General features: G+C 39.9%; 4 protein-coding genes and 1 pseudogene across 7 annotated transcripts; 1 reads left to right on the plus strand and 4 right to left on the minus strand.

Annotated features, from left to right (window-relative positions):
* Positions 1-548: 548 nt before the first annotated feature.
* snx5 (sorting nexin 5) lies at positions 549-6,717 on the minus strand. Its single transcript, XM_085428512.1, has 13 exons — positions 6,349-6,717; positions 4,729-4,833; positions 4,475-4,585; positions 4,127-4,248; positions 3,849-3,972; positions 2,741-2,836; positions 2,528-2,633; positions 2,360-2,435; positions 2,228-2,267; positions 2,061-2,147; positions 1,028-1,187; positions 840-925; positions 549-637 (listed from the first exon to the last, which is right to left on the minus strand). The coding sequence occupies exons 1-13, from the start codon at positions 6,379-6,381 to the stop codon at positions 587-589; spliced, it is 1,197 nt and encodes a 398-aa protein (XP_085284638.1). The 5' UTR covers positions 6,382-6,717; the 3' UTR covers positions 549-586.
* Positions 6,718-6,896: 179 nt separating this feature from the next.
* mgme1 (mitochondrial genome maintenance exonuclease 1) lies at positions 6,897-9,550 on the plus strand. The gene is made up of 5 exons (XM_085428514.1): positions 6,897-7,599; positions 7,691-7,919; positions 8,025-8,157; positions 8,270-8,400; positions 8,618-9,550. The coding sequence occupies exons 1-5, from the start codon at positions 7,086-7,088 to the stop codon at positions 8,637-8,639; spliced, it is 1,029 nt and encodes a 342-aa protein (XP_085284640.1). The 5' UTR covers positions 6,897-7,085; the 3' UTR covers positions 8,640-9,550.
* LOC146655846 (glycine N-acyltransferase-like) lies at positions 8,405-10,450 on the minus strand (annotated as a pseudogene). The gene is made up of 4 exons (XR_014914368.1): positions 10,253-10,450; positions 10,058-10,168; positions 9,865-9,973; positions 8,405-9,444 (listed from the first exon to the last, which is right to left on the minus strand). The product of XR_014914368.1 is annotated as a glycine N-acyltransferase-like (transcript).
* A 2,999-nt stretch (positions 10,451-13,449) lies between these two features.
* On the minus strand, positions 13,450-16,570 carry LOC146655847 (glycine N-acyltransferase-like). 2 transcript variants are annotated; one of them, XM_085428518.1, is made up of 5 exons: positions 16,371-16,570; positions 16,176-16,286; positions 15,983-16,088; positions 15,436-15,562; positions 13,450-15,355 (listed from the first exon to the last, which is right to left on the minus strand). In XM_085428518.1, exons 1-5 carry the CDS (start codon positions 16,446-16,448, stop codon positions 14,944-14,946), a joined length of 834 nt encoding a protein of 277 aa, XP_085284644.1. In that variant the 5' UTR covers positions 16,449-16,570; the 3' UTR covers positions 13,450-14,943. The 2 variants fall into 2 exon arrangements, with proteins under 2 accessions (XP_085284644.1, XP_085284643.1); XM_085428517.1 differs by having other exon boundaries at positions 15,983-16,091; positions 16,371-16,568.
* A 3,002-nt stretch (positions 16,571-19,572) lies between these two features.
* On the minus strand, positions 19,573-22,671 carry LOC146655848 (glycine N-acyltransferase-like). 2 transcript variants are annotated; one of them, XM_085428516.1, is made up of 5 exons: positions 22,495-22,671; positions 22,300-22,410; positions 22,107-22,212; positions 21,560-21,686; positions 19,573-21,479 (listed from the first exon to the last, which is right to left on the minus strand). In XM_085428516.1, exons 1-5 carry the CDS (start codon positions 22,570-22,572, stop codon positions 21,068-21,070), a joined length of 834 nt encoding a protein of 277 aa, XP_085284642.1. In that variant the 5' UTR covers positions 22,573-22,671; the 3' UTR covers positions 19,573-21,067. The 2 variants fall into 2 exon arrangements, with proteins under 2 accessions (XP_085284642.1, XP_085284641.1); XM_085428515.1 differs by having other exon boundaries at positions 22,107-22,215.
* Between the last annotated feature and the right edge of the window lie 2,852 nt (positions 22,672-25,523).

Genomic DNA, 25,523 nt, shown 5'->3' on the forward strand with positions numbered 1-25,523 from the left:
GAGGATGTTTTTTTCCAGGCATCGGTTTTGTTTCTGTAAAACTGTTTAATTAACAAAAAATAAAAGCCCCAAAAGAGAAAACACATAAATCATAAATCAATCAATTATGTGGAAATGATTATCTAAGTATTTTAAAGTTGTGTAAAAGTATATATAAAGAAAGAGGTTAGAGTGGAGGAAATGAAGGCAGAAACATGATCGAAAGGCAAGAAATATAATATGTGTTTAAGGTAAAAAATCAAAACAAAAAACCCCCAAAATGATTTGATGCTGCAAAAAAATATGGAAGACCTTGATGTTGGGCCGCCACATTCTCTTCTGGAGCCATTCACATTGAGCTAGACTTCCTTAAATTAATGGAAAAGGTTGGACCACAGACCAGAGGACAGGGACTCTGTAAACATGAAGACACTGTGCATACAAGACACTTAATCTTGTGCAGGGTTTAAAAGTGGCATCAGATCCAGGCGAGAGCGGGCACAGAGCTGAGATTCATGTCCATGCAAGGCCCCCTCCCCCGGGGACGCCCAGTTTCCGTTCTTTGACTGGTCACTTTGTGATGGCAGCACAGGAATACTTCAGCGCATCAGTTGCTCTTGAGCAGCTCGATGCAACCCTGCAATAGAGCCACGCTGTTCTGTGGACACAAAAGCAACAGAACATTCATTGGGCTTGAGCAAAGCTTTGTATCACATGCTTGTAATGACATGTAAGCTATTTATAACTTTTTTTTTTTTACTTAAATATTTGTCTTTATTAAAATTTTGCCATTTGTCTCTTGGAGCGTTGAAGGGAAAAGATGATAGTACATATGCATCTTCCTTTACTTTGCTGCTCACCTTGGCGTGCTTTATCTCAAGCTCAGCCATCTCTATGAAGTTCTTTCTGAAGGCCACGACTCGTCTGCCCTTGAAACTGGTGAGTTCTGTCAGGATAAGATTGCGGAGTTTAAAAAGAAAATGTCACTTTAGACACAAAGAAACGAGTACAGAGGCAGTCTGCATCGGTTACGCATGAACACACACACCTTTCTTCCCAGATTCTGAGAGCTTGTCAAATTTCTGCAGGCACTGCCGCTGGTGTTCCTCCGCCTGGGGAATATCCTTGCTCTTCAGTCGGGCCTTATCCAAAGCTTTGTTAGAGTTCTCGTAGTCAGCCAACGCCCGGGCTCGTCTGTACAGAAGGTCCTAAAAACCATGTTAGAAATAGTTTTACGAGATGAATAAAAGTTTGGCAGTAGACCTAAAGAAGCCGTTCAACATGCAACATTTTACAATATTCAAATTGTTACTGTTATAAAAAGGCATGGACAATATTGAGTTTAATTCACAGAAAGCAGGAAGTGCATTCCTCATCTATAGTTTCTTTCAACTCTTTCACATACTGAGGAAAGTAGTTTGCGATTACTTGTGCTTAGTGACATGGTGTGCTCTCCTGCTGAAAGTGGCCATCAGAGGATGGGTTCCCAAAGAGTACCAAGAAAATATCCCTCGCACCATTACACCACCAACAGCCTGAACCGCTGATTCAAGGCAGGACGGATCCTTGCCTTTATGTAGTTTACACCAAATTCTGACCCTACCATCTGATGGTCGCGGCAGAAATTGTGACTCATCAGACCAGCCTACTTTCCAGTCATCTATTGACCGATTCGGTGAGCCTGTGTGAACTGCAGCCTCAATTTCCTGTTCTGAGGTGACATGAGTGGCACCCACTGGAGCTTTCTGCTGCTGTTGCCCATTTGCTTTAAGGTTTGATGTGCTGTGCATTCAGAGATGCTCTTCTGCGCATCTTAATTGTAAGGAGTGACTGTTTGAGTAACTCTCTGGGTTACCAAGCCATATTCACCGGGGGAATTCCCACTCGTGGGATATTTTCTCTTTTTAGCACAGTTTTCGGTAAATGCCAAGATGGTTATTTGTTAATATTAATGAGCAGTTGAACAGCTGCACCTTATAAAGTGGCCATTAAATGTATATAGAGTGAGAGATACAGCGACTGGGCACAATGGTTATAAATCTGTCCAAGCTGTGTGAAGACAGAAGATGAACATGTCTCACCTTAGCAGCTTGGATGTCTCTCATGTAGTATCTCAGCAGCTCTGTGAGTTTTAGGTCCTGGTCAGACGCCACTCTTCCCTCCACTTTCTGCAGAGACAATATTATGTTCAAACTAAACCAGAGCAGAGTAAGTGTCACTGCTTGTTATTAGTTAAAGCTCTACTTACTCTAAACTTCTCAAACAAGTCTGACAGCTTCTCAAGATTTCTGCAGGAAAAAAGAAAAGAAATCACTACAATGTCACACAGAGCCATGCTCTACATCTGTGTAATAACACATATTTCACGTGTTGCACTCACTTCTTATTTGCTGTCATATCATCAGCTGCGAGACTGTTCAGAGTGGCAGAAATGTGAATATAATCATCTGCAATATCTGTAACAAGAGAAATATCAAAATGTAGAAAATTGCACACATAAATTAAATCATCCAAACCGAGTAAATGCTCTAAGATAAACATGACATACTTTTGTGTGCACGGGTCATTTTCTCTGCTTTGGCAGTGGAATCTTTGATCTTGCTGTAATAGTCAAGCAAGAAGGTTTTTTCCTGCTCAAAAAAGTCATCAACTTCCTGCAGGCGAAACAGAAAGACACAAAAGTCATTAAAGAAGTGGCTATAATGCTTCACGTGGGACACTATCCAACATTAACTGCAAGCAGACTGTGCATAAGTCTCACCTTTACTCCTGAGATAAGGACTTCATCAGCTGACTTTACCATGTTTTTAAAGAATCCTCCAAACATTTCCTTTGCATTTTTTCGCCTCACACTGAGCTAAAATGACAGAATTTGAACACAGTAATCAATAATTCTGTAATTTATTAATGAGAACTTTATATATGATGCTTTGAAAAATAAGGACTGAAATAAGGCTGCAATGATTCATTGAGTACCATGTAAGTAGTTTGACATGGAGCGTCTACACACGTTGAAGAACAGAAGCGGAGCTGTTATCGTTAGCGACCACTGCACTCCCCATTAAAACCTTTATTAGGAAAAAGCTGGCGGGAGTCCCTCATCAAACTGCTTGTTCAACAAAGCTCCAGTGTAAAGAAAAGAGAACTCTGTAGCTGCCCCCATTCACCGCCATTTGTTTTACACAGGATTTATTTACAGTAAAGCTACAGAAGTTAAAATAAAAGTGTATGTGTGCAGGTGAACCGTTAGCTTAGTGTGACATGATGTTTAAATTATGCAGCTGCTGAAGGCTGATGACAGCTGTCCTACTTTCTATCACAGCGATACCTGCAGCAAGCAGGGGTGTGTCTAAGGGGGAGCATGGGGTGTACTAGACAATATTTGTTTCAGGGCTTAAATGACATTATTCTACAGACTTAGATTACCATAAATATAAAAAATTATTTATGAATTCAATTGTATTAAGTGCTATTAAAATTACAATTTCTAAAATAAAAACCAATGAGCAGTGATATTGTGATATTTCTTTTTTGATTATTTGTTATTCCTCATTAATAATGACAGAAGTATTTTTATCCAATTAATTGATGGGACAAACTACATGTTTACTTAAATAATCAATAGTTCAAGCCCAAGACTTTAGTATTATTTGTGAATCTACCAACATTTCATTACTTTGCATAGACATTTCTAAAAATTGTATACAGAATATTTAACACTTATCTGAACTCTATGGCTGCTGCTACTGACAGACCACACAGATAAGTGTGCTGATCACAGCAGGATGCAAACCATGTGTCATAAACTCTACTTCCTCTCTTTCCAACGAATAACCCGTGAAAGGAAGTCAGCACTAAGAGGAACTCACATCCTGGTCATACTCCAAGAAAATCTGGAAGTTTCTGTCTTTGCTTAAAACAGGGTGAGAAGACAGTCTCTGCAGGAAGATTTCATGCACTTGGACAGTTTTCTTAAAGACGGCCAGGTATTCACTAAAAAAATACAAAACAGAATATATTACATGGACATTTTTGGTGAAGTGGACAATATTTTACATACGTAGCTTGCTAATAGAAATCTAGCATGCCATGAAGATAAAAGGATACAAAGAAAAATCCAGTTTTTTGATTTGAGTGTCGCACTCACGCCTCCAGCTCCTGTTTCATTTTAGTGTACTCCTCTTTGGTCATAGTGGCTTCACCTTCCCCCAGCTTGTGCATCTTGTCTCTTGGGCTGTCAAAGTCAGGCTTCGGGGGTGCTGGTGGAATCTGTGAATAATGAATCAGGAAACAAATAAATTTTCACTGATAGTTAAATGGTTGTGAGGCTTCAAAAAAAGAGAAAAAAAGTCTATTTTATACTTTTGGAATTTAAGTTTGCGTTTATGGTTTCTGTTGGTTTCTGAGTGCAAACGATTTAAAAGTTAAGTTGAACTGTGAAATCAACAGCTTCTGTCTCTGGGTGTGAGCCATCTCTGTAAATAGTTCTACGCACTATTAGGCCAGCATAATCCTCCGTCTCCACCAGAGTGTCATGTAACCAGATGAAATCTTCATGCTGCCTGGGAACAGAGAAATCCGGCTTCTGGAAAGAGCTCAGTGTGGTCTGGGAAAACAGTTAATAGCACTTTGTAAATATTACTGACAACATATCAGCAAACACTATTATAGAAGGGATTAAAGGCTAGGATTAAGTTTAAACGTTGTTCTTTCTCACTGTTGAGACACAAACATTGTTTTCCTTTTTACCTTTGTATGAACTGTAAACTTGACTTTGTCTCTTTCACAGAGTGCATCGGGAATGTCAATAAGAAGAGAGGCATCATGGTTTAGGTCCACAGACACAGAGCGCAACTGAGGAGAAATAACAGACCAAAAAACATAAACACATTGCTTTTGTGTGTGAAGTCATTTGGTTTTTAAACATTGCTTTTAGGACATATTCAACAGTTCTTGCCATTTTTGACTTATTACCCCTGATGTTTGGTTTGTGTAGCTCGACAATAAGACAGGCAGAGCTTATTGAATCCTGTATTTTTAAAAGATGGCTTAATAATACTCATCAAAAGACTGAGATTTTGCATTTGGAAAACGAGAAGTGTCCACAGAGAATCGTATGTGTCTACCAATACACATTCTTTCAGCTCGATTTGGTAATCAACAGACCTCAATAACTCTAGGGTCACTTCGCTGACTATTTCTTTGTATTGGATATAAATATTTTATGCAACGGGCACAAACAATCTCATTTGCTCATGTTTCATATTTCCCAACTGCAACAGTACCAGTAAAAACTTGCCACTAAAGCACTTCTACAAATCCTCAGTGGCTGCAACTTCACAATATACAAACATCTCTGAGGCATATTGTAAGCAGATACAGTGCTGAGCCCAAAGCATTCATCCTGATTCAACACCCAACATGGAATTAAGATACAAACCGAATGAAAGCAACTATGAAATCTACTGAGCTCAATCTATAGACATTATCAATTTTAAAAAAGAACTAAACATTTTATCTAAAATGCACAGGGATTCAAGACAAGTGTACAGAACTGTGCCTCCAGATGCGCTAGTCCTGCTTGAGCTTAAAAACAAGGCCCACACCCTTGGTAAATAAAGAGTAAACATATCTCATCATTTACAGTCTTGCTGGACGAAGCGACGTGTTACACTTTACTGACAGTTTATAAGATATAGCCATCTAAAATTCCTGCATTTCCTCAGGTTTTGTTGCAACTTGTGATGAGGTTTTAATGCTACTTTGGTATTTTTTATTTTTATTTATTTTTTAGCAGTCTAACTCGACTGACATAAATGGTATGATTCAGCAGCACCACAAGCTACATCTGTCAAAGTTACTGTGAGGTTTAATTAGCATCTGTCAAAACAGCAGAAAAAAAAACTTCACATACAGACCACACTGCGATGCCACTGAGCTTTGTGCTGCACAGCAGCTGAATACACCAGTTTGTTGGACACAAAAAACAGCAGAAGCGCCACATTCATGACATTGGTGCCTAGCCGAAAATTACCGTCTTTTTATTATAAGCGTTGAATTACGCGGAGGAGGTGGGGGAGTCAGAATTTAGCACCGGCTAAGCGACTTTTCTGTCGCAATGTGTTGCATGTTTAGACGCGTTCGCTGCAACAAATTTTATTAGAAAACAAAATCCCCACCCCAACCAGGAGTTTTAAAATACCGTTCCTGACAGTCTCGTCAATAAACTGTTGGCTAGCGTTAGCCGGAGGCTATCGTTATGTAGAACGAAAAGAACTCAATAACTTAGCCAGAAAGCAATCGTTAACGTTAGCTATCTTGGTGCTGACTATTAATGCAATTTTTATTGCTACGAAAGGTTTAACCTACCTTTTCTTTACTGTTTTCATCTATTGATGTCATAATGGCACTCAAATCGAAAGAATGCCAGGAAGACGATCACTAGAATAATACAACTATTTGCAGGAAGCGAACTCTCTGGTGGCTAGTTAGCTACCAAAACGAACTGTCAAAACGTTTTTTCGCCCACATCCCAGTGACGACAAATTCAATCCCGCCTCACATGAATATGACTGGACAGTGTAGGAATTTACAAACGCTACGATTGGCTCTTCGCTTACTCAATCGCATCACACTCCTGTAAAAAGTTTTCATAAAGCACGGGCATTGTGATAACTTATTTTTTATAAACAGCAGTGTCACACCTTTTTAAGTAACGGACAGTTGCGTACTAACGAACAAAAAAAGTAAAAGGACAGCTCAGTCAACTGTGCGGCAGAGTAAATAATTCGACGGATGTATTTTGATGTTACACCGCACATTATGGGTAACGTAGTTTATAAGGTCGTAAGTTTATTCGTTGAAAGCACCGCTCGGAACTCCATTTCCCAGCTACAGGATATTGTGTAACGAAAAGGCGCGTCGTTCAGAAACTGTCCGATTTGTTTGGAGTCACATGAGAACATGTTGGGGCAAGTACCACCGGTGGTGAAAATAAATACAAAATCCTTAAATATACTTTGAAGCTTCAGGCCCGCTGTAGTCGCCTGTAGTAATTTAGCCAATAAGATATCGCCTTGTTGGCCAATTGTGTGAAAGTCTCCAGAATGTTCACTTTTAAACGAGTTTTATGCGTCAGAGGCATCATTGTACCTCAAAGCACCTCCCTCCCCGTGAGCCACTTTTCTGCTTATCATTGTTTACGATCGTCAAAAAGACGCAGTCCGTACAGTTCAGTGGACACAGAGCGCTACTCTTCTCTCGTGAAGTCCGTCATGTCGACCAGGGTCAGTTCTCAAACTCCGGAGACCCTCCAAGCGGAAGATGACCAAATGTATGGACCTGTTGTCAAAGCCCAGACTCCTACAATTGCAAAGACGAGGGTACCTAAAGTCCTTCATCCATTCTTAGACTGTCAAGAACCTATAGAAACAGAAGAGCCAGAGTCAGGACCTCCAGCTCGGATTTTATTAAACAGAGGGCAAGGCAGGTCTCTGGTACCAAGCGTGACCCGCATCCTTCAGCAGACCCTCTCCCCAGACCAGATCTTCTACCTGGAGAGGTGGAGGAAGAAAATGATTGCGGAGCTTGGAGAGGAAGGCTTCAAAGAATACAGCCAAAGTAAGATATGAAAGACTTGAGTTATCTTAGTGTGAATGTGGTGAGATCAAATGAAAAAGTGACACTGTCTTTTTGTTGTACTTAAAAACAGATTTATTTAGGCAAGGGAAGCTTTTCCATTCAGCCTTGGAGGATGTTCTTACTTCACATGCAACATGGAAGGATAGAAGTCCTTCAGAGTATCCACCTGAGGTACAGGGATACATGCAGAGTGTCTCTGACATCCTGGAGGACATCCGAGCGGTGAGAGCTATAGAAAGCACCGTACAGCATGAAACACTGAACTACCTGGGAGTTGTGGATTGCGTTGCTCGCTACAGGTGAAAAAACTGATTTCCAGACCTCTTTTCCACACCAGGCTTGAGTTATTTATCTTTTTTTAAACTAATTTCCTTAACTTGACTCATTCAAACTTTTTCCTGCAGGGGTGTACTATGTGTTATTGACTGGAAAACTTCTGATAAACCCAAACCGTTCCTAAGCAACACGTACGATAACCCTCTTCAAGTGGCGGCCTATGCTGGGGCTTTGAACAGTGATGCCAACTACAAGTACCAGGTGATCTACTAAGATAAATGATGTGATTAGCTTGTATTTTTTTTACAAAGGTTGCACTGTTCAAAATATATCTTTGTGATTACTGTGTGCTGCTGATCTGTTCCTGCTGCAGGTTGAAAATGGACTCATTGTTGTGGCATACAAGGATGGCTCTCCTGCCCATGCTCACCAGCTCAACTCAGAGCTGATGTTGGAGTACTGGAAAACATGGCTGCTACGACTCGAAGAATTCACAGAACAAAGGTAAAGCAGTCAAGAGCAGTTTCTCATTTTACTACATTTTGTCACATTGTGTATAAATTTTACAATATATGTATATGAAGTAATTACAGTTACAAAAATCACAAATGCCACCAAAAGATTGAGTTTGTGTCTGGATGCTGGACGTTAAGCACTGAATTACATTCTTATGCTCATTTGTAGTGCAAATAATTTCATGTTTTTTCCTTCTTCATTTCAGATCCAGTGCAGAAAAGAGATAAGCTGTAGAGACAAAAAAAATCAAGCATATTCCAGAGCAATAAGAGGGCCAAAAAAAAGAGCTATTAACCCATAAATCTAGCTACTATATTTATTCCAACTATTTTCTAACAGAATTTGCTCACGTTGTGACTGTAACTTATTAACAGAAAAAGGTGTAGCATAATTTTGTTTTACTTCTACTCTGTCCCTCATTGAAATATTTGAAATTCATTTACTCTAAACCAGGCTTCCCTGTAAGAGGGATCTTCAGTGAAGCCCAGGTTTGCAAAGAGCCTGTAGGACACAGCGTTCTCCTCTTCTATGAAGCTGTAAACTGGGTAGCCCAGTGCATGATTCCTCTTGGCCAAGCTGCTGACCAGGATTTTGGCATAGCCTTTCCCTCTGTGCTCTGGCAGCGTGTAAAGCATTCCTATAGCGCCTGATGCATAGGTCAGAATCCAGGATACAGGCTTTCCTTCAGCATCCAGCACGCAGCAGGAGGGGAAGTTTGCAATCATGTTGCGGATCAGACCAACGGCCACATCGACCTTTCCAAACTTCCACGTTTGGCTCACCAAGCCAATGTGCGATTCATCAAAGAGAGCTGACTGAGATCCCTGAACTGACATGGAACAGAGCAAAGCTTGTATTATTATCAGGACGTAAAACTTATAATTATGCGTATGTGTAAATAATACCTGTCAACAGGAGGAAGCCTGCTCACATCTTCCAATGTCATCAAGTAACATTTTGCCACTCTTTTACAGGGTACACCCTTTGCTGATGCCACTGCTTTGAATATCTCAGTGTGGGAAACACTGGTTCCTTTAACACAAGTAATCAAAACCTTAAATGTGTGAACCTGTTTTTGTCTTAAAACATGATTTATTAAAGATTAACTTGCTCCCAACATGGGAAGTGCAAAGTTTAACCATAGATGTGTCCCAACTTTTTTTGTTTTGCAGTGCCATATCTTTCTATCACTAAATGACATACCATAACACTTTGAACACAATGAAAGACAATACCATTTTGAAAGATATAATTCCACTTTGAAGGTAGAAGTACATAAACACCAGGCATTAGGATGACTTTTCATTGGCTGGTCTAATTATTTCATTGAAAATCACTTGCAGTAATAGACTTCAGTGACCATATGCAGGGCTGCAGTGTGGGAGCCAGCGAATAAACAGTTTGAACTGATTCAGTAACAATGCAAACAATAAGAGAGCTTGTTGCCATTACCAACACAAAAGTACTTGCTCCAGTCAAAAACAGATGACTTGCTGAGGATTTCTTCTAGAACAGCAGCATCAGTTGCAAAAAGCAGTGCATCTTTGAAGAGGTCACTCTTCTGGAAGAAAAATAGACACGTGATCTGTATTGGCATTTAAACAATGTATTGTGTGCACGCAAGCCCCCCCTGCACAGACAGTACCTGTTCACCGTGTGGTTTGCACATAATGACGCGGAACTGTGGCCACCTGTCCACTAAAACCCGTACAGGGTCGGATCTGACTCTGTTTCTGATCACCAGGAAACCGTAAACCTTAAATTAATTCAGTAGTTGGTTATTTGCAGTACATTCAGTTCCTTGTAGAAATAAAAATATAACAGATTTAACCGAGCATACCTGCTGCGACATGGGTAAATATTTCTTCAGCTCGTTTTCCGCTGTTTTTAACTGATCTTCGGACAACTCAAAAGCCATTTTTCTCCACTCAGGAAAAAATGAAGCGTACAGTTCGGTAAATCGCGGAAGTGATCGGAAGTCGGGGGTCTACACGACGACGGAAACGTTAGCTGGGATTGTTTCTAAAGGCTGAGGTAGTGATTCACACTTTCGAGGCTTAAAGTTGAAGAGGAGGCACAAAAACACCGCCCCCACGAATAGCTCACATAGTAAATGATGTTGATTAACTTTCAGATTTGTGAAGTTTAGAGATTTGGTGCCACCATGTAAGTCCCCATGACAGAAACTGTCCATCATTTGTTTTTTCAATTTGACAATAATAATTACAGATTTTAAAAACTTTTTTAAAGCAAATGTAGCCTAAAATGCCATGTCCATAGCTATTTTTCTTGAGTTACCAATATAAGTTATATATTAAAATTAATATATGGATAAATAAAATAAATAAATATAATATTCTATACAATTTTTAAATGTTTAAAAGTATTTTAAATCTGTCGTGTTGCTGAATTGCCTGAGCCCCCCCTCCTAATTCCTTTCGATTTGTTCCCCTCGTTGGTCATCTAGTCATACAACTTACAGCGAGTTTTTTTGTTTTTTGGAGATAAAAATCATCTACCAGAACAAACTTGTGTGTCGTTGTTTCATCAAAACAAAAATTTCATGTTTTACAATATTTCACAAATGCATTAAAGGAAACATGTCCACACTGTTACCCATATTTACCGTATAAAAACAGTATAAACTGATATTTTTTTTGTAATTTTGATCATTTGGTTGATAAACATGTTAAAACATTTTTTTTTTTTTGGTCTTCATGTGCTCGAAAAAAGAAAACATCCAGTGAGCAGCAGCTCTCTTGTTGATGCCCAAGGTTAAAGGGGAATGTCCAGAATGCTTTAATTTGATTGGAAGACAAAATGATTCAAATAACTCATTACAGTCACAGTATGCAACATGCAACACATCAAACCTTGAAGTAGATGGGCAAAAAGACCCCACCGGCTGCCACATGTGACAGCTCAGAACAGGAACTAGGCCTGTCCTCTGAGCAGTCTGGAGGTCACAGTGGAAACACCCACAGTGTACTTTTTGACTATGCTGAGGATTTGAGCTTGTCTGTAGATTAACTATACAAGGATTAATTTTTAAACATGTTCAGTGGATCACAGAAATATTGCAACACTGTCATTTAACTGTTAATAATTACACGTCAAATGGAACTCCGTGAAATTTAGACAGCACGGCCTCACGAAACTGGAGGAACATCTGGGCTTCAAACACCGTGTCTTTCATGTTGTTGGCTGATGTTTGCTACACACAGCTGAACAAAAAACACATAAAATTCAGTGTTGTTGAAAGGTTTTATGCAAACAGGGATTTTAAAACCTTTTTTTTTCTTTACAGCTTTCTACAGGTTGTGTCAGCTCTCCAGTTTGACCAGTTTAAGAAGCGTTTTAGCTTCTTCCTCATTACACACTCTTTCCTCCCTTTACACCTCATTGCAAACAGACATTGAGGTGTGTGTTAGGTGGTGTGTGCTGTATGTGCGATAGTAACTCACTGTTCTCTGAGTGTGTTTTGGCTTCCTTCCATCAAAGGCTGATCATATTTTCAGCAGTGATGTGAGATTGGATCTAATTTCTCTGCTGAATTCTAAAATATTTGAACAATATTGTAAGCAAAAATAAAATTAAACATTTAAGCCTGACCTCTATCAGTTATTCAGAATTTACCAGACATGTTATGTCAGTTTGGCTTAGATGGATTTAATTGATCTCTGATTATGTCACACACCCCAGCAGGTCACCACAGAAGCTCGACACGCAGGTTTCATATTAGTACATTAGAAAACACACACAACACTTATTACTATATACAGTAGTGACCTAAGCCATCATTAGGTCATTAGTGTAAAAAGATGCATAAAAATGGAGGCTGGTCTCCTATCCTGAGGAGGTGAGGAGATCAGACTCCTGCTGATCTCCTCTCTGCACAATCACACAGAATGCCCTGCACCATATAACCTGCAGCTGTAATGGATGCTTTCCAAAAAATAGAGGCTTTTTAAAAATAAATGAGACTGATGAGAATGCCCAGACTTCTTCAAGCTGATAGAAAGGTAACTCAATAACTACTCATTACATCCAAGCATCCTGCACCGCAAACCTTGAAGCAGATGGGCTTGTGCGGCACAAGACCACACCAGGTGTCACTCCTGTCAGCTGAGAACAGGAAACTGATTTGATGCTATCCTTTCAATATTCCAGCATTTTACTGGCAAGGCATACCTAAAAAGAAAAAAAAGATTACAGAAAAAACAAAACAATGGACGACTTCTTGCACAGCAGAGGAGTAGGGGAAGTTGCTGACACATCTCCGGGAGTGTATGTGTGAGAAAAGGGACACAAAAGACACATTGAAGGCAACAGTGGCATGACATTCGTGACTGCAGGCTGAGTAAGCTGAAATCTATTGTGGTTCTTGTTCATACTGAGACATAGCAGGCTGTTAGTGGGGAATCAATGTAAATAGTTATTTAAAGCACATGAAACTCCCTGTGGACTCTGCTGTGACCGAGATAAATATCTCTTCTGCTCAGTTTCAGATATGATATGATCAAATATGATCTTTTGACAGTTCCAAAGACATTTGTGCGCTCATGTAAATCAAATCAGTGTGTGAAACTCTGGAAATCGCGGAAGAGATGTGAAGTGGACGTAAACGCTAACTGGACTTTTCCTCCAGGCTGAGGTTGTCGTGATTCGCACTTTCAAGACGTATAATTGAAGAGAACGTACGATAATCATTGTCACCACCACCACCAACGCTCAACGTCCCTGTTGCTCATTAATTTTATATTTGTAAAGTTTTAAATACAGTCACAGTTTGTTTGGTTTTTCCTGGAGACCACGGGTAAATCCAGGTGTAGCCTCTAATACTTCACCAAAACACTGAGACCCTAAACCCTCTCTCAGGAATCTGAACCCTTTATTTTAATGATAAAAAAAGAAAGTGGACTTTAAAAAGTGCTGTACCTAAACCTAGATTAACCAGGTGAAAATAAATGAGAACACGCAAGTACAGCGTGTGCGTGTTTGTGTTTGTGCGTGAAGCAGTAATAAATGACACCAAGATAACAATTAAATGTCTTTTACTTTGGAGAACCATGGATAGTATTACTTGCAAATGAATGCGCATCATACGTGGGAAAGACATCCAACAACAGACCACTTCTTTATTGAACAGCAGAAGAAAAGGAGAAGTTGTGAAGGATACACTTTTGCTAATCATTGTTATACAAGCCAGCAAACATCAAGAGCGACTTTCATTGTTCTTTTTGTTAAATCTTATGGCTCCTGTGTTGTTTGATTGTAAGCCTCATTGCCTGGGGAATCATTTTATTGGGTCACCTTACTGAATTTGGTGACCCTGCTTTGGCTTATAAAGCTGCCAAATAAAATAAATTTCTTCCACCTCATTACTCCGCTTATAACATAATTAACCCCGCTCAGCTGTCCTCACCAGCAGATCACATAACTGTCTCATATTTACTCAGATGGGAACATTAACTGGTTCCTCAAGCCTTGGTCAACAGACAGGAGAGAACCTTCCAGTCTTGCCTACCTCATGGTTACACAGACAAGTTAGCTTTATTTGCTCCCCTCAGTTTTTAATGAAGTACTAAACTGTCCCCATTTTTAGAAGCATATTAGCTTCAGTTTGAAATGTTTGTACTTAATTATACTGTTAGTTGTTTTTTATGATTCACAGCTGATTTAGCTAGATAAATGCAAAGGGTTGTGTCAGGAACCCAGGAAGAAAGTCTTTATGCAGATCGGGATAATTCCACAACAGAGTGGCCAAAACTCGGATTGAGGTTAATGATCCGGTGTAGTGAACCCCTTAAACTGTTGTGCAGGTAATGTGATTGATTTGATTGTTTCTTAGCAAAACGTTATCAATGGTGGGGACTGATTCTACTTAGAGAAGATTATTTTTGGAGTTGATCCAGGAAGTTGTGGAAAGGTTCTTTACTATTCTGAAATAGGGGAAAATTGGACATTTCACACCATATTATGACAAATATATCAAAATGAAATTTGGAGAAGTTAGCTTGAAAATAATGCTACTTACAGGTGCCCTTTCTGACCCCAAAGCAAGCCCCAAGGAATTAGTGTCTTCTCCAAGAAATCACATACTCACTCAGATCCAGATGTGGATCCTACTGGATCCAAACACTCAGAACATGCATGTAATTATCATCTTTATCTGTGGTACGCAGTCTGGGACTGCTACGTTTGTATTATTTTTGTCAATCAACGCCTACTTCACTTACTCTTTGATTTTTACAGTCCAGGTTTAATGCAATTTTTCCAGGAGATTTACTGTACACTTAGAGCCCATACAGTCAAAATAGATGACAGACCAGAAGTGAAAGTGATCACACCTTTTATAAACGAGTGAAATGTTCCTGGGCAATAAGAGGGCCAAATAAAGAGCTATTAACCCAAAATTCTGGCTATCGTCTTTATTCCAACTATTTTCTAAAAGACTGAGTTCACCTTGTGACTTTAACTTATGAACAGAAAAAGCTGTAGCATTTTTTTTTTTAACTTTTATTCTGTGCTTCATGGAAATATTTGAAATTCATTGACTACAAACCAGGCTTCCCTGTAAGAGGGATCTTCAGTGAAGCCCAGGTTTGTAAAGAGCCTGTAGGACACAGCGTTCTCCTCTTCTATGAAGCTGTAAACTGGGTAGCCCAGTGCATGATTCCTCTTGGCCAAGCTGCTGACCAGGATTTTGGCATAGCCTTTCCCTCTGTGCTCTGGCAGCGTGTAAAGCATTCCTATAGCGCCTGATGCATAGGTCAGAATCCAGGATACAGGCTTTCCTTCAGCATCCAGCACGCAGCAGGAGGGGAAGTTTGCAATCATGTTGCGGATCAGACCAACGGCCACATCGACCTTTCCAAACTTCCACGTTTGGTTCACCAAGCCAATGTGCGATTCATCAAGAGAGCTTACTGAGATCCCTGAACTGACATGGAACAGAGCAAAGCTTGTATTATTATCAGGACGTAAAAGTTATGATTAAATATTTGTATGTGTAAATAATACCTGTCAACAGGAGGAAGCCTGCTCACATCTTCCAATGTCATCAAGTAACATTTTGCCACTCTTTTACAGGGTACACCCTTTGCTGATGCCACTGCTTTGAATATCTCAGTGTGGGAAACACTGGTTCCTTTAACACAAGTAATCAAAACCTTAAATGTGTGAACCTGTTTTTGTCTTAAAACATGATTTATTAAAGATTAACTTGCTCCCAACATGGGAAGTGCAAAGTTTAACCATAGATGTGTCCCAACTTTTTTTGTTTTGCAGTGCCATATCTTTCTATCACTAAATGACATACCATAACACTTTGAACACAATGAAAGACAATACCATTTTGAAAGATATAATTCCACTTTGAAGGTAGAAGTACATAAACACCAGGCATTAGGATGACTTTTCATTGGCTGGTCTAATTATTTCATTGAAAATCACTTGCAGTAATAGACTTCAGTGACCATATGCAGGGCTGCAGTGTGGGAGCCAGCGAATAAACAGTTTGAACTGATTCAGTAACAATGCAAACAATAAGAGAGCTTGTTGCCATTACCAACACAAAAGTACTTGCTCCAGTCAAAAACAGATGACTTGCTGAGGATTTCTTCTAGAACAGCAGCATCAGTTGCAAAAAGCAGTGCATCTTTGAAGAGGTCACTCTTCTGGAAGAAAAATAGACACGTGATCTGTATTGGCATTTAAACAATGTATTGTGTGCACGCAAGCCCCCCCTGCACAGACAGTACCTGTTCACCGTGTGGTTTGCACATAATGACGCGGAACTGTGGCCACCTGTCCACTAAAACCCGTACAGGGTCGGATCTGACTCTGTTTCTGATCACCAGGAAACCGTAAACCTTAAATTAATTCAGTAGTTGGTTATTTGCAGTACATTCAGTTCCTTGTAGAAATAAAAATATAACAGATTTAACCGAGCATACCTGCTGCGACATGGGTAAATATTTCTTCAGCTCGTTTTCCGCTGTTTTTAACTGATCTTCGGACAACTCAAAAGCCATTTTTCTCCACTCAGGAAAAAATGAAGCGTACAGTTCGGTAAATCGCGGAAGTGATCGGAAGTCGGGGGTCTACACGACGACGGAAACGTTAGCTGGGATTGTTTCTAAAGGCTGAGGTAGTGATTCACACTTTCGAGGCTTAAAGTTGAAGAGGAGGCACAAAAACACCGCCCCCACGAATAGCTCACATAGTAAATGATGTTGATTAACTTTCAGATTTGTGAAGTTTAGAGATTTGGTGCCACCATGTAAGTCCCCATGACAGAAACTGTCCATCATTTGTTTTTTCAATTTGACAATAATAATTACAGATTTTAAAAACTTTTTTAAAGCAAATGTAGCCTAAAATGCCATGTCCATAGCTATTTTTCTTGAGTTACCAATATAAGTTATATATTAAAATTAATATATGGATAAATAAAATAAATAAATATAATATTCTATACAATTTTTAAATGTTTAAAAGTATTTTAAATCTGTCGTGTTGCTGAATTGCCTGAGCCCCCCCTCCTAATTCCTTTCGATTTGTTCCCCTCGTTGGTCATCTAGTCATACAACTTACAGCGAGTTTTTTTGTTTTTTGGAGATAAAAATCATCTACCAGAACAAACTTGTGTGTCGTTGTTTCATCAAAACAAAAATTTCATGTTTTACAATATTTCACAAATGCATTAAAGGAAACATGTCCACACTGTTACCCATATTTACCGTATAAAAACAGTATAAACTGATATTTTTTTTGTAATTTTGATCATTTGGTTGATAAACATGTTAAAACATTTTTTTTTTTGGTCTTCATGTGCTCGAAAAAAGAAAACATCCAGTGAGCAGCAGCTATCTTGTTGATGCCCAAGGTTAAAGGGGAATGTCCAGAATGCTTTAATTTGATTGGAAGACAAAATGATTCAAATAACTCATTACAGTCACAGTATGCAACATGCAACACATCAAACCTTGAAGTAGATGGGCAAAAAGACCCCACCGGCTGCCACATGTGACAGCTCAGAACAGGAACTAGGCCTGTCCTCTGAGCAGTCTGGAGGTCACAGTGGAAACACCCACAGTGTACTTTTTGACTATGCTGAGGAGTTGAGCTTGTCTGTAGATTAACTATACAAGGATTAATTTTTAAACATGTTCAGTGGATCACAGAAATATTGCAACACTGTCATTTAACTGTTAATAATTACACGTCAAATGGAACTCCGTGAAATTTAGACAGCACGGCCTCACGAAACTGGAGGAACATCTGGGCTTCAAACACCGTGTCTTTCATGTTGTTGGCTGATGTTTGCTACACACAGCTGAACAAAAAACACATAAAATTCAGTGTTGTTGAAAGGTTTTATGAAAACAGGGATTTTAAAACCTTTTTTTTTCTTTACAGCTTTCTACAGGTTGTGTCAGCTCTCCAGTTTGACCAGTTTAGGAAGCTAAAGTTTTAGCTTCTTCCTCATTACACACTCTTTCCTCCCTTTACACCTCATTGCAAACAGACATTGAGGTGTGTGTTAGGTGGTGTGTGCTGTATGTGCGATAGTAACTCACTGTTCTCTGAGTGTGTTTTGGCTTCCTTCCATCAAAGGCTGATCATATTTTCAGCAGTGATGTGAGATTGGATCTAATTTCTCTGCTGAATTCTAAAATATTTGAACAATATTGTAAGCAAAAATAAAATTAAACATTTAAGCCTGACCTCTATCAGTTATTCAGAATTTACCAGACATGTTATGTCAGTTTGGCTTAGATGGATTTAATTGATCTCTGATTATGTCACACACCCCAGCAGGTCACCACAGAAGCTCGACACGCAGGTTTCATATTAGTACATTAGAAAACACACACAACACTTATTACTATATACAGTAGTGACCTAAGCCATCATTAGGTCATTAGTGTAAAAAGATGCATAAAAATGGAGGCTGGTCTCCTATCCTGAGGAGGTGAGGAGATCAGACTCCTGCTGATCTCCTCTCTGCACAATCACACAGAATGCCCTGCACCATATAACCTGCAGCTGTAATGGATGCTTTCCAAAAAATAGAGGCTTTTTAAAAATAAATGAGACTGATGAGAATGCCCAGACTTCTTCAAGCTGATAGAAAGGTAACTCAATAACTACTCATTACATCCAAGCATCCTGCACCGCAAACCTTGAAGCAGATGGGCTTGTGCGGCACAAGACCACACCAGGTGTCACTCCTGTCAGCTGAGAACAGGAAACTGATTTGATGCTATCCTTTCAATATTCCAGCATTTTACTGGCAAGGCATACCTAAAAAGAAAAAAAAGATTACAGAAAAAACAAAACAATGGACGACTTCTTGCACAGCAGAGGAGTAGGGGAAGTTGCTGACACATCTCCGGGAGTGTATGTGTGAGAAAAGGGACACAAAAGACACATTGAAGGCAACAGTGGCATGACATTCGTGACTGCAGGCTGAGTAAGCTGAAATCTATTGTGGTTCTTGTTCATACTGAGACATAGCAGGCTGTTAGTGGGGAATCAATGTAAATAGTTATTTAAAGCACATGAAACTCCCTGTGGACTCTGCTGTGACCGAGATAAATATCTCTTCTGCTCAGTTTCAGATATGATATGATCAAATATGATCTTTTGACAGTTCCAAAGACATTTGCGCGTCTTTGTAAATCAAAGACAGAGTGTGTGAAACTCTGGAAATCGCGGAAGAGATGTGAAGTGGACGTAAACGCTAACTGGACTTTTCCTCCAGGCTGAGGTTGTCGTGATTCGCACTTTCAAGACGTATAATTGAAGAGAACGTACGATAATCATTGTCACCACCACCACCAACGCTCAACGTCCCTGTTGCTCATTAATTTTATATTTGTAAAGTTTTAAATACAGTCACAGTTTGTTTGGTTTTTCCTGGAGACCACGGGTAAATCCAGGTGTAGCCTCTAATACTTCACCAAAACACTGAGACCCTAAACCCTCTCTCAGGAATCTGAACCCTTTATTTTAATGATAAAAAAAGAAAGTGGACTTTAAAAAGTGCTGTACCTAAACCTAGATTAACCAGGTGAAAATAAATGAGAACACGCAAGTACAGCGTGTGCGTGTTTGTGTTTGTGCGTGAAGCAGTAATAAATGACACCAAGATAACAATTAAATGTCTTTTACTTTGGAGAACCATGGATAGTATTACTTGCAAATGAATGCGCATCATACGTGGGAAAGACATCCAACAACAGACCACTTCTTTATTGAACAGCAGAAGAAAAGGAGAAGTTGTGAAGGATACACTTTTGCTAATCATTGTTATACAAGCCAGCAAACATCAAGAGCGACTTTCATTGTTCTTTTTGTTAAATCTTCTGGCTCCTGTGTTGTTTGATTGTAAGCCTCATTGCCTGGGGAATCATTTTATTGGGTCACCTTACTGAATTTGGTGACCCTGCTTTGGCTTATAAAGCTGCCAAATAAAATAAATTTCTTCCACCTCATTACTCCGCTTATAACATAATTAACCCCGCTCAGCTGTCCTCACCAGCAGATCACATAACTGTCTCATATTTACTCAGATGGGAACATTAACTGGTTCCTCAAGCCTTGGTCAACAGACAGGAGAGAACCTTCCAGTCTTGCCTACCTCATGGTTACACAGACAAGTTAGCTTTATTTGCTCCCCTCAGTTTTTAATGAAGTACTAAACTGTCCCCATTTTTAGAAGCATATTAGCTTCAGTTTGAAATGTTTGTACTTAATTATACTGTTAGTTGTTTTTTATGATTCACAGCTGATTTAGCTAGATAAATGCAAAGGGTTGTGTCAGGAACCCAGGAAGAAAGTCTTTATGCAGATCGGGATAATTCCACAACAGAGTGGCCAAAACTCGGATTGAGGTTAATGATCCGGTGTAGTGAACCCCTTAAACTGTTGTGCAGGTAATGTGATTGATTTGATTGTTTCTTAGCAAAACGTTATCAATGGTGGGGACTGATTCTACTTAGAGAAGATTATTTTTGGAGTTGATCCAGGAAGTTGTGGAAAGGTTCTTTACTATTCTGAAATAGGGGAAAATTGGACATTTCACACCATATTATGACAAATATATCAAAATGAAATTTGGAGAAGTTAGCTTGAAAATAATGCTACTTACAGGTGCCCTTTCTGACCCCAAAGCAAGCCCCAAGGAATTAGTGTCTTCTCCAAGAAATCACATACTCACTCAGATCCAGATGTGGATCCTACTGGATCCAAACACTCAGAACATGCATGTAATTATCATCTTTATCTGTGGTACGCAGTCTGGGACTGCTACGTTTGTATTATTTTTGTCAATCAACGCCTACTTCACTTACTCTTTGATTTTTACAGTCCAGGTTTAATGCAATTTTTCCAGGAGATTTACTGTACACTTAGAGCCCATACAGTCAAAATAGATGACAGACCAGAAGTGAAAGTGATCACACCTTTTATAAACGAGTGAAATGTTCCTGGGCAATAAGAGGGCCAAATAAAGAGCTATTAACCCAAAATTCTGGCTATCGTCTTTATTCCAACTATTTTCTAAAAGACTGAGTTCACCTTGTGACTTTAACTTATGAACAGAAAAAGCTGTAGCATTTTTTTTTTTTTACTTTTATTCTGTGCTTCATGGAAATATTTGAAATTCATTGACTACAAACCAGGCTTCCCTGTAAGAGGGATCTTCAGTGAAGCCCAGGTTTGTAAAGAGCCTGTAGGACACAGCGTTCTCCTCTCCTATGAAGCTGTAAACTGGGTAGCCCAGTGCATGATTCCTCTTGGCCAAGCTGCTGACCAGGATTTTGGCATAGCCTTTCCCTCTGTGCTCTGGCAGCGTGTAAAGCATTCCTATAGCGCCTGATGCATAGGTCAGAATCCAGGATACAGGCTTTCCTTCAGCATCCAGCACGCAGCAGGAGGGGAAGTTTGCAATCATGTTGCGGATCAGCCCAACGGCCACATCGACCTTTCCAAACTTCCAAGTTTGGTTCACCAAGCCAATGTGCGATTCATCAAGAGAGCTGACTGAGATCCCTGAACTGACATGGAACAGAGCAAAGCTTGTATTATTATCAGGACGTAAAAGTTATGATTAAATATTTGTATGTGTAAATAATACCTGTCAACAGGAGGAAGCCTGCTCACATCTTCCAATGTCATCAAGTAACATTTTGCCACTCTTTTACAGGGTACACCCTTTGCTGATGCCACTGCTTTGAATATCTCAGTGTGGGAAACACTGGTTCCTTTAACACAAGTAATCAAAACCTTAAATGTGTGAACCTGTTTTTGTCTTAAAACATGATTTATTAAAGATTAACTTGCTCCCAACATGGGAAGTGCAAAGTTTAACCATAGATGTGTCCCAACTTTTTTTGTTTTGCAGTGCCATATCTTTCTATCACTAAATGACATACCATAACACTTTGAACACAATGAAAGACAATACCATTTTGAAAGATATAATTCCACTTTGAAGGTAGAAGTACATAAACACCAGGCATTAGGATGACTTTTCATTGGCTGGTCTAATTATATCATTGAAAATCACTTGCAGTAATAGACTTCAGTGGCCATATGTAGGGCTGCAGTGTGGGAGCCAGCGAATAAACAGTTTGAACTGATTCAGTAACAATGCAAACAATAAGAGAGCTTGTTGCCATTACCAACACAAAAGTACTTGCTCCAGTCAATAACAGATGACTTGCTGAGGATTTCTTCTAGAACAGCAGCATCAGTTGCAAAAAGCAGTGCATCTTTGAAGAGGTCACTCTTCTGGAAGAAAAATAGACACGTGATCTGTATTGGCATTTAAACAATGTATTGTGTGCACGCAAGCCCCCCCTGCACAGACAGTACCTGTTCACCGTGTGGTTTGCACATAATGACGCGGAACTGTGGCCACCTGTCCACTAAAACCCGTACAGGGTCGGATCTGACTCTGTTTCTGATCACCAGGAAACCGTAAACCTTAAATTAATTCAGTAGTTGGTTATTTGCAGTACATTCAGCTCCTTGTAGAAATAAAAATATAACAGATTTAACCGAGCATACCTGCTGCGACATGGGTAAATATTTCTTCAGCTCGTTTTCCGCTGTTTTTAACTGATCTTCGGACAACTCAAAAGCCATTTTTCTCCACTCAGGAAAAAATGAAGCGTACAGTTCGGTAAGTGATCGGAAGTCGGGGGTCTACACGACGACGGAAACGTTAGCTGGGATTGTTTCTAAAGGCTGAGGTTGTGATTCGCACTTTCGAGGCTTAAAGTTGAAGAGGAGGCACAAAAACACCGCCCCCACGAATAGCTCACATAGTAAATGATGTTGATTAACTTTCAGATTTGTGAAATTTAGAGATTTGGTGCCACCATGTAAGTCCCCATGACAGAAACTGTCCATCATTTGTTTTTTCAATTTGACAATTGAAGGAAAAAATGTCCATCCCGGTTTTCCCTCCAAGGCACGAGCGATAAGCAGAGTTCTGTCCTTTCCTTCTAAGATTCCTAATTATTTAAAGTAACACTCAGGTATGCCATTCAGCTGGGTTAGTTACGACGTCGGGAGCAGCTTGGGAGAACAAGGAAACACAGACTGCTTCAGGTTGTCTTCCCAAATCGACTCAAAGGTTTATTTAGTACATAACAGCTTATATAGAGAAAAAAAAGGTTCGTGTGTCAGCAAGTTCTCAGTTCAAACCAGTACAGACCAAATAAGGAAACGTCTTCCTGCCTTGTGAGCAAAGAAGTATCCTGTGTGTAGTTTATCAGTTCAGCTACAATTTATGATCATCCCAGCAAAATACACAGAATACAGAGTTCTTTCATTAGTGAATTCTGAAACAAACCACCTGGCCTTTAACGAGCCTTTTTCTAAGAGATAAGGAAGGGAGGATGGGAGTAAGGAAGTGGTCTCGTCTCTGTGGTGTTTTCGACCTTGGGGTACCAGCCTGTGAGTCTTACACATTAATTCTTGGGTCACAGAGAAAGAGAAAAACAACTAGTAAATGGGCCTTATTGAGTAACAGTTTCATGTATGATATCAACTATAAAACAATATCCTGTAAATGCTACCATGGTATCAAAATATCATAACAGTTCTCCCCTTTTATCATGAAATGATAACATAGTATAAAGACAGAATGTAATAACATAATATAAAGACAAATCATAACTGTAACTGGTCCTTCGAGCAAGCTTAATATCAAAAATTCTGAGAGCGTATACATGGTATCACACAACAGACAATAATCATCAAAAACATGCTGCAACGGTTACAAAGGCTACAATTAGTTCCTTCCGTTTTCCAAACGTGTCCTGTAGCCACTTATGTAGCCACTGACCGTGGCCTGTATTGGCAATTAGTTCTATCTTCAATGCTTCAAGTTTATTCATAGCTTGTGTGAATGAACCGTTAGGGGCGGTATTATTGGGAATGAAAGTACAGCATACATCAACGGTTACTAGACCACAGGTACCGGTCCAATTAACAGGTAAAGCTAATCTAAGGGTATTATTGCACAACCAATAAGCGTTAGGGATTGCTCTAGTTAGGCGCGTGACCATGTGTGATTCAACTAACTCCCCCCCAGTCAGTATCATTTAAGACACCCTCTGGGGGAACAATGATCGATTCTCTGCTCGAACTTGAACTGTGTGTGTGTTCCTCCAGATATGATAAAACTTCAGCCATAGAGACAGCTAGCCATGTCTCATTACAGCGTGCACCTGGGGAGTCAGAGAAGAATGTATAGTTATCCTTTGTATAATCTACGTGTGTGTCTGGGCCAGTTAACTTTAGTCTGCGCAGACATATCATACTAGTATTAAAATGGAGAGGGATCTGTCCTAAGGGCAGTGAGGGTTTTAACCTATTCTTAGGGCGTTTCATTGGGGCGCAGGTCCCTGCGGTGTCATTAGATAACTTCAATAATTCGCCTAATGGAGTCTCAGGGTTAGTTGGTGTGTGTGTGTGTCTAAGTAAGCAGTCGAGAGGGCTCAGAGTCAACTGTAAAGTGTCTTTAAAGAGAGCATTATCTCCGCCGATTTCCTCTAGTCCCTCAGTGAGGGGGAAACCGGATATGGGGTATCCTACTATTACCTGTTCTGGATTAGCCTTTGAACAGACATAACAGTTACTGTTTCCTAAATCACGAGCGGCTGTTCTGGCATTTTCATAGCAGGCGTTAGCTCCTGTTCTAGAGAGTGCATAAAATGGTTTATTAGTGGCGTCTATGTTGTCATTTACTGATTTTAGGGAGCGTGAGGAGTGCATTAAGTAGGTGTCTTGCAAAATAGAGCATGAGGTATCGTCAGCAAAATATGACCTGCAGAAATATGAACATGGTTGCAGTTTACAATACAAAATAGCAAAGAGAAATCCTAAGGTTAATGTGATATATATATCATAAATAACCTAAATATATAAGAAAGACAGTTCTTCAGTCGTCTTCTGGCCTGGTCCCAGGTTCGAGAGACACAGAATAAGCGTCGTGTGATGACAATGGGCATTTCATTTTCTCCATTATCAGGATGAAATGAGTCTGGCTTTATCAGGTTAGACATCATGTGGTACTTTTGGCTTTCTGTTCCTGCTGGATGTTTGAGTACCTTGTTGTTGTTCTTTCAGACGTTGTGTGTTAATCAGTGATTGCGTGTGTGTATGTAACTTTTGGATCCGGGCGCTGGCTCGCCTGAGATGTCATCTACCCGTGTGTGTTTATTTGCTCTAGTTCCGGGCGCTGGCTCGCCGGAGATGTCGTCTGCTTGATCCGACGCCTGAGATGGTCCGATTGGGCTGGTCTTAACCCTGCTGGCATGAATCCACTGAGGTTGTCCGTCCGTAAGGATGCTGGTTCTTCGTCACTGCCAGTACAGTCTGGGGGCTGGAACACGCGCGGCCTCCCAGAGAGTCCTTGGTTTTAGTGGCTTCTCCAACATGCATCTCCTTGTCTCCACTGGTGGAACTGTGGAGGGGAAAGGCTGAGAGAGACAAACTTTCTGATAGTTATTATTCAGTTTTTCTACCAGGTTGTGAACATCAGTGGACAATGCAATATACATCACCTTCTACTAGCGGTGCCCCTC

This window comes from Rhamphochromis longiceps, linkage group LG13 (genome assembly GCF_057381845.1).
Source record: "Rhamphochromis longiceps isolate RC_006_pf linkage group LG13, R_longiceps_female_GT1.1, whole genome shotgun sequence".
Taxonomy (NCBI): domain Eukaryota; kingdom Metazoa; phylum Chordata; class Actinopteri; order Cichliformes; family Cichlidae; genus Rhamphochromis; species Rhamphochromis longiceps.

Excerpts from the sequence above, each read along its gene's own strand:
- snx5 (XM_085428512.1), bottom strand. The coding sequence starts at position 6,381 with ATGACATCAATAGATGAAAACAGTAAAGAAAAG. Across the intron at positions 3,973-4,126 it reads ATGAAACAGGAGCTGGAGGC|TGAATACCTGGCCGTCTTTA; the intron begins GTGAGTGCGACA and ends GTATTTTTTTAG. Across the intron at positions 2,634-2,740 it reads TCCTTATCTCAGGAGTAAAG|GAAGTTGATGACTTTTTTGA; the intron begins GTGAGACTTATG and ends TTTCGCCTGCAG.
- mgme1 (XM_085428514.1), top strand. The coding sequence starts at position 7,086 with ATGTTCACTTTTAAACGAGTTTTATGCGTCAGAGGCATCATTGTACCT. Across the intron at positions 7,920-8,024 it reads GATTGCGTTGCTCGCTACAG|GGGTGTACTATGTGTTATTG; the intron begins GTGAAAAAACTG and ends TTTTTCCTGCAG. Across the intron at positions 8,158-8,269 it reads ATGCCAACTACAAGTACCAG|GTTGAAAATGGACTCATTGT; the intron begins GTGATCTACTAA and ends TTCCTGCTGCAG.
- LOC146655847 (XM_085428517.1), bottom strand. The coding sequence starts at position 16,448 with ATGGCTTTTGAGTTGTCCGAAGATCAGTTAAAAACAGCGGAAAACGAG. Across the intron at positions 16,092-16,175 it reads GCAAACCACACGGTGAACAG|AAGAGTGACCTCTTCAAAGA; the intron begins GTACTGTCTGTG and ends TTTTTCTTCCAG. Across the intron at positions 15,356-15,435 it reads AGGCTTCCTCCTGTTGACAG|TTCAGGGATCTCAGTAAGCT; the intron begins GTATTATTTACA and ends GTTCCATGTCAG.
- LOC146655848 (XM_085428515.1), bottom strand. The coding sequence starts at position 22,572 with ATGGCTTTTGAGTTGTCCGAAGATCAGTTAAAAACAGCGGAAAACGAG. Across the intron at positions 21,687-22,106 it reads GAGCAAGTACTTTTGTGTTG|GAACCAGTGTTTCCCACACT; the intron begins GTAATGGCAACA and ends CTTGTGTTAAAG. Across the intron at positions 21,480-21,559 it reads AGGCTTCCTCCTGTTGACAG|TTCAGGGATCTCAGTCAGCT; the intron begins GTATTATTTACA and ends GTTCCATGTCAG.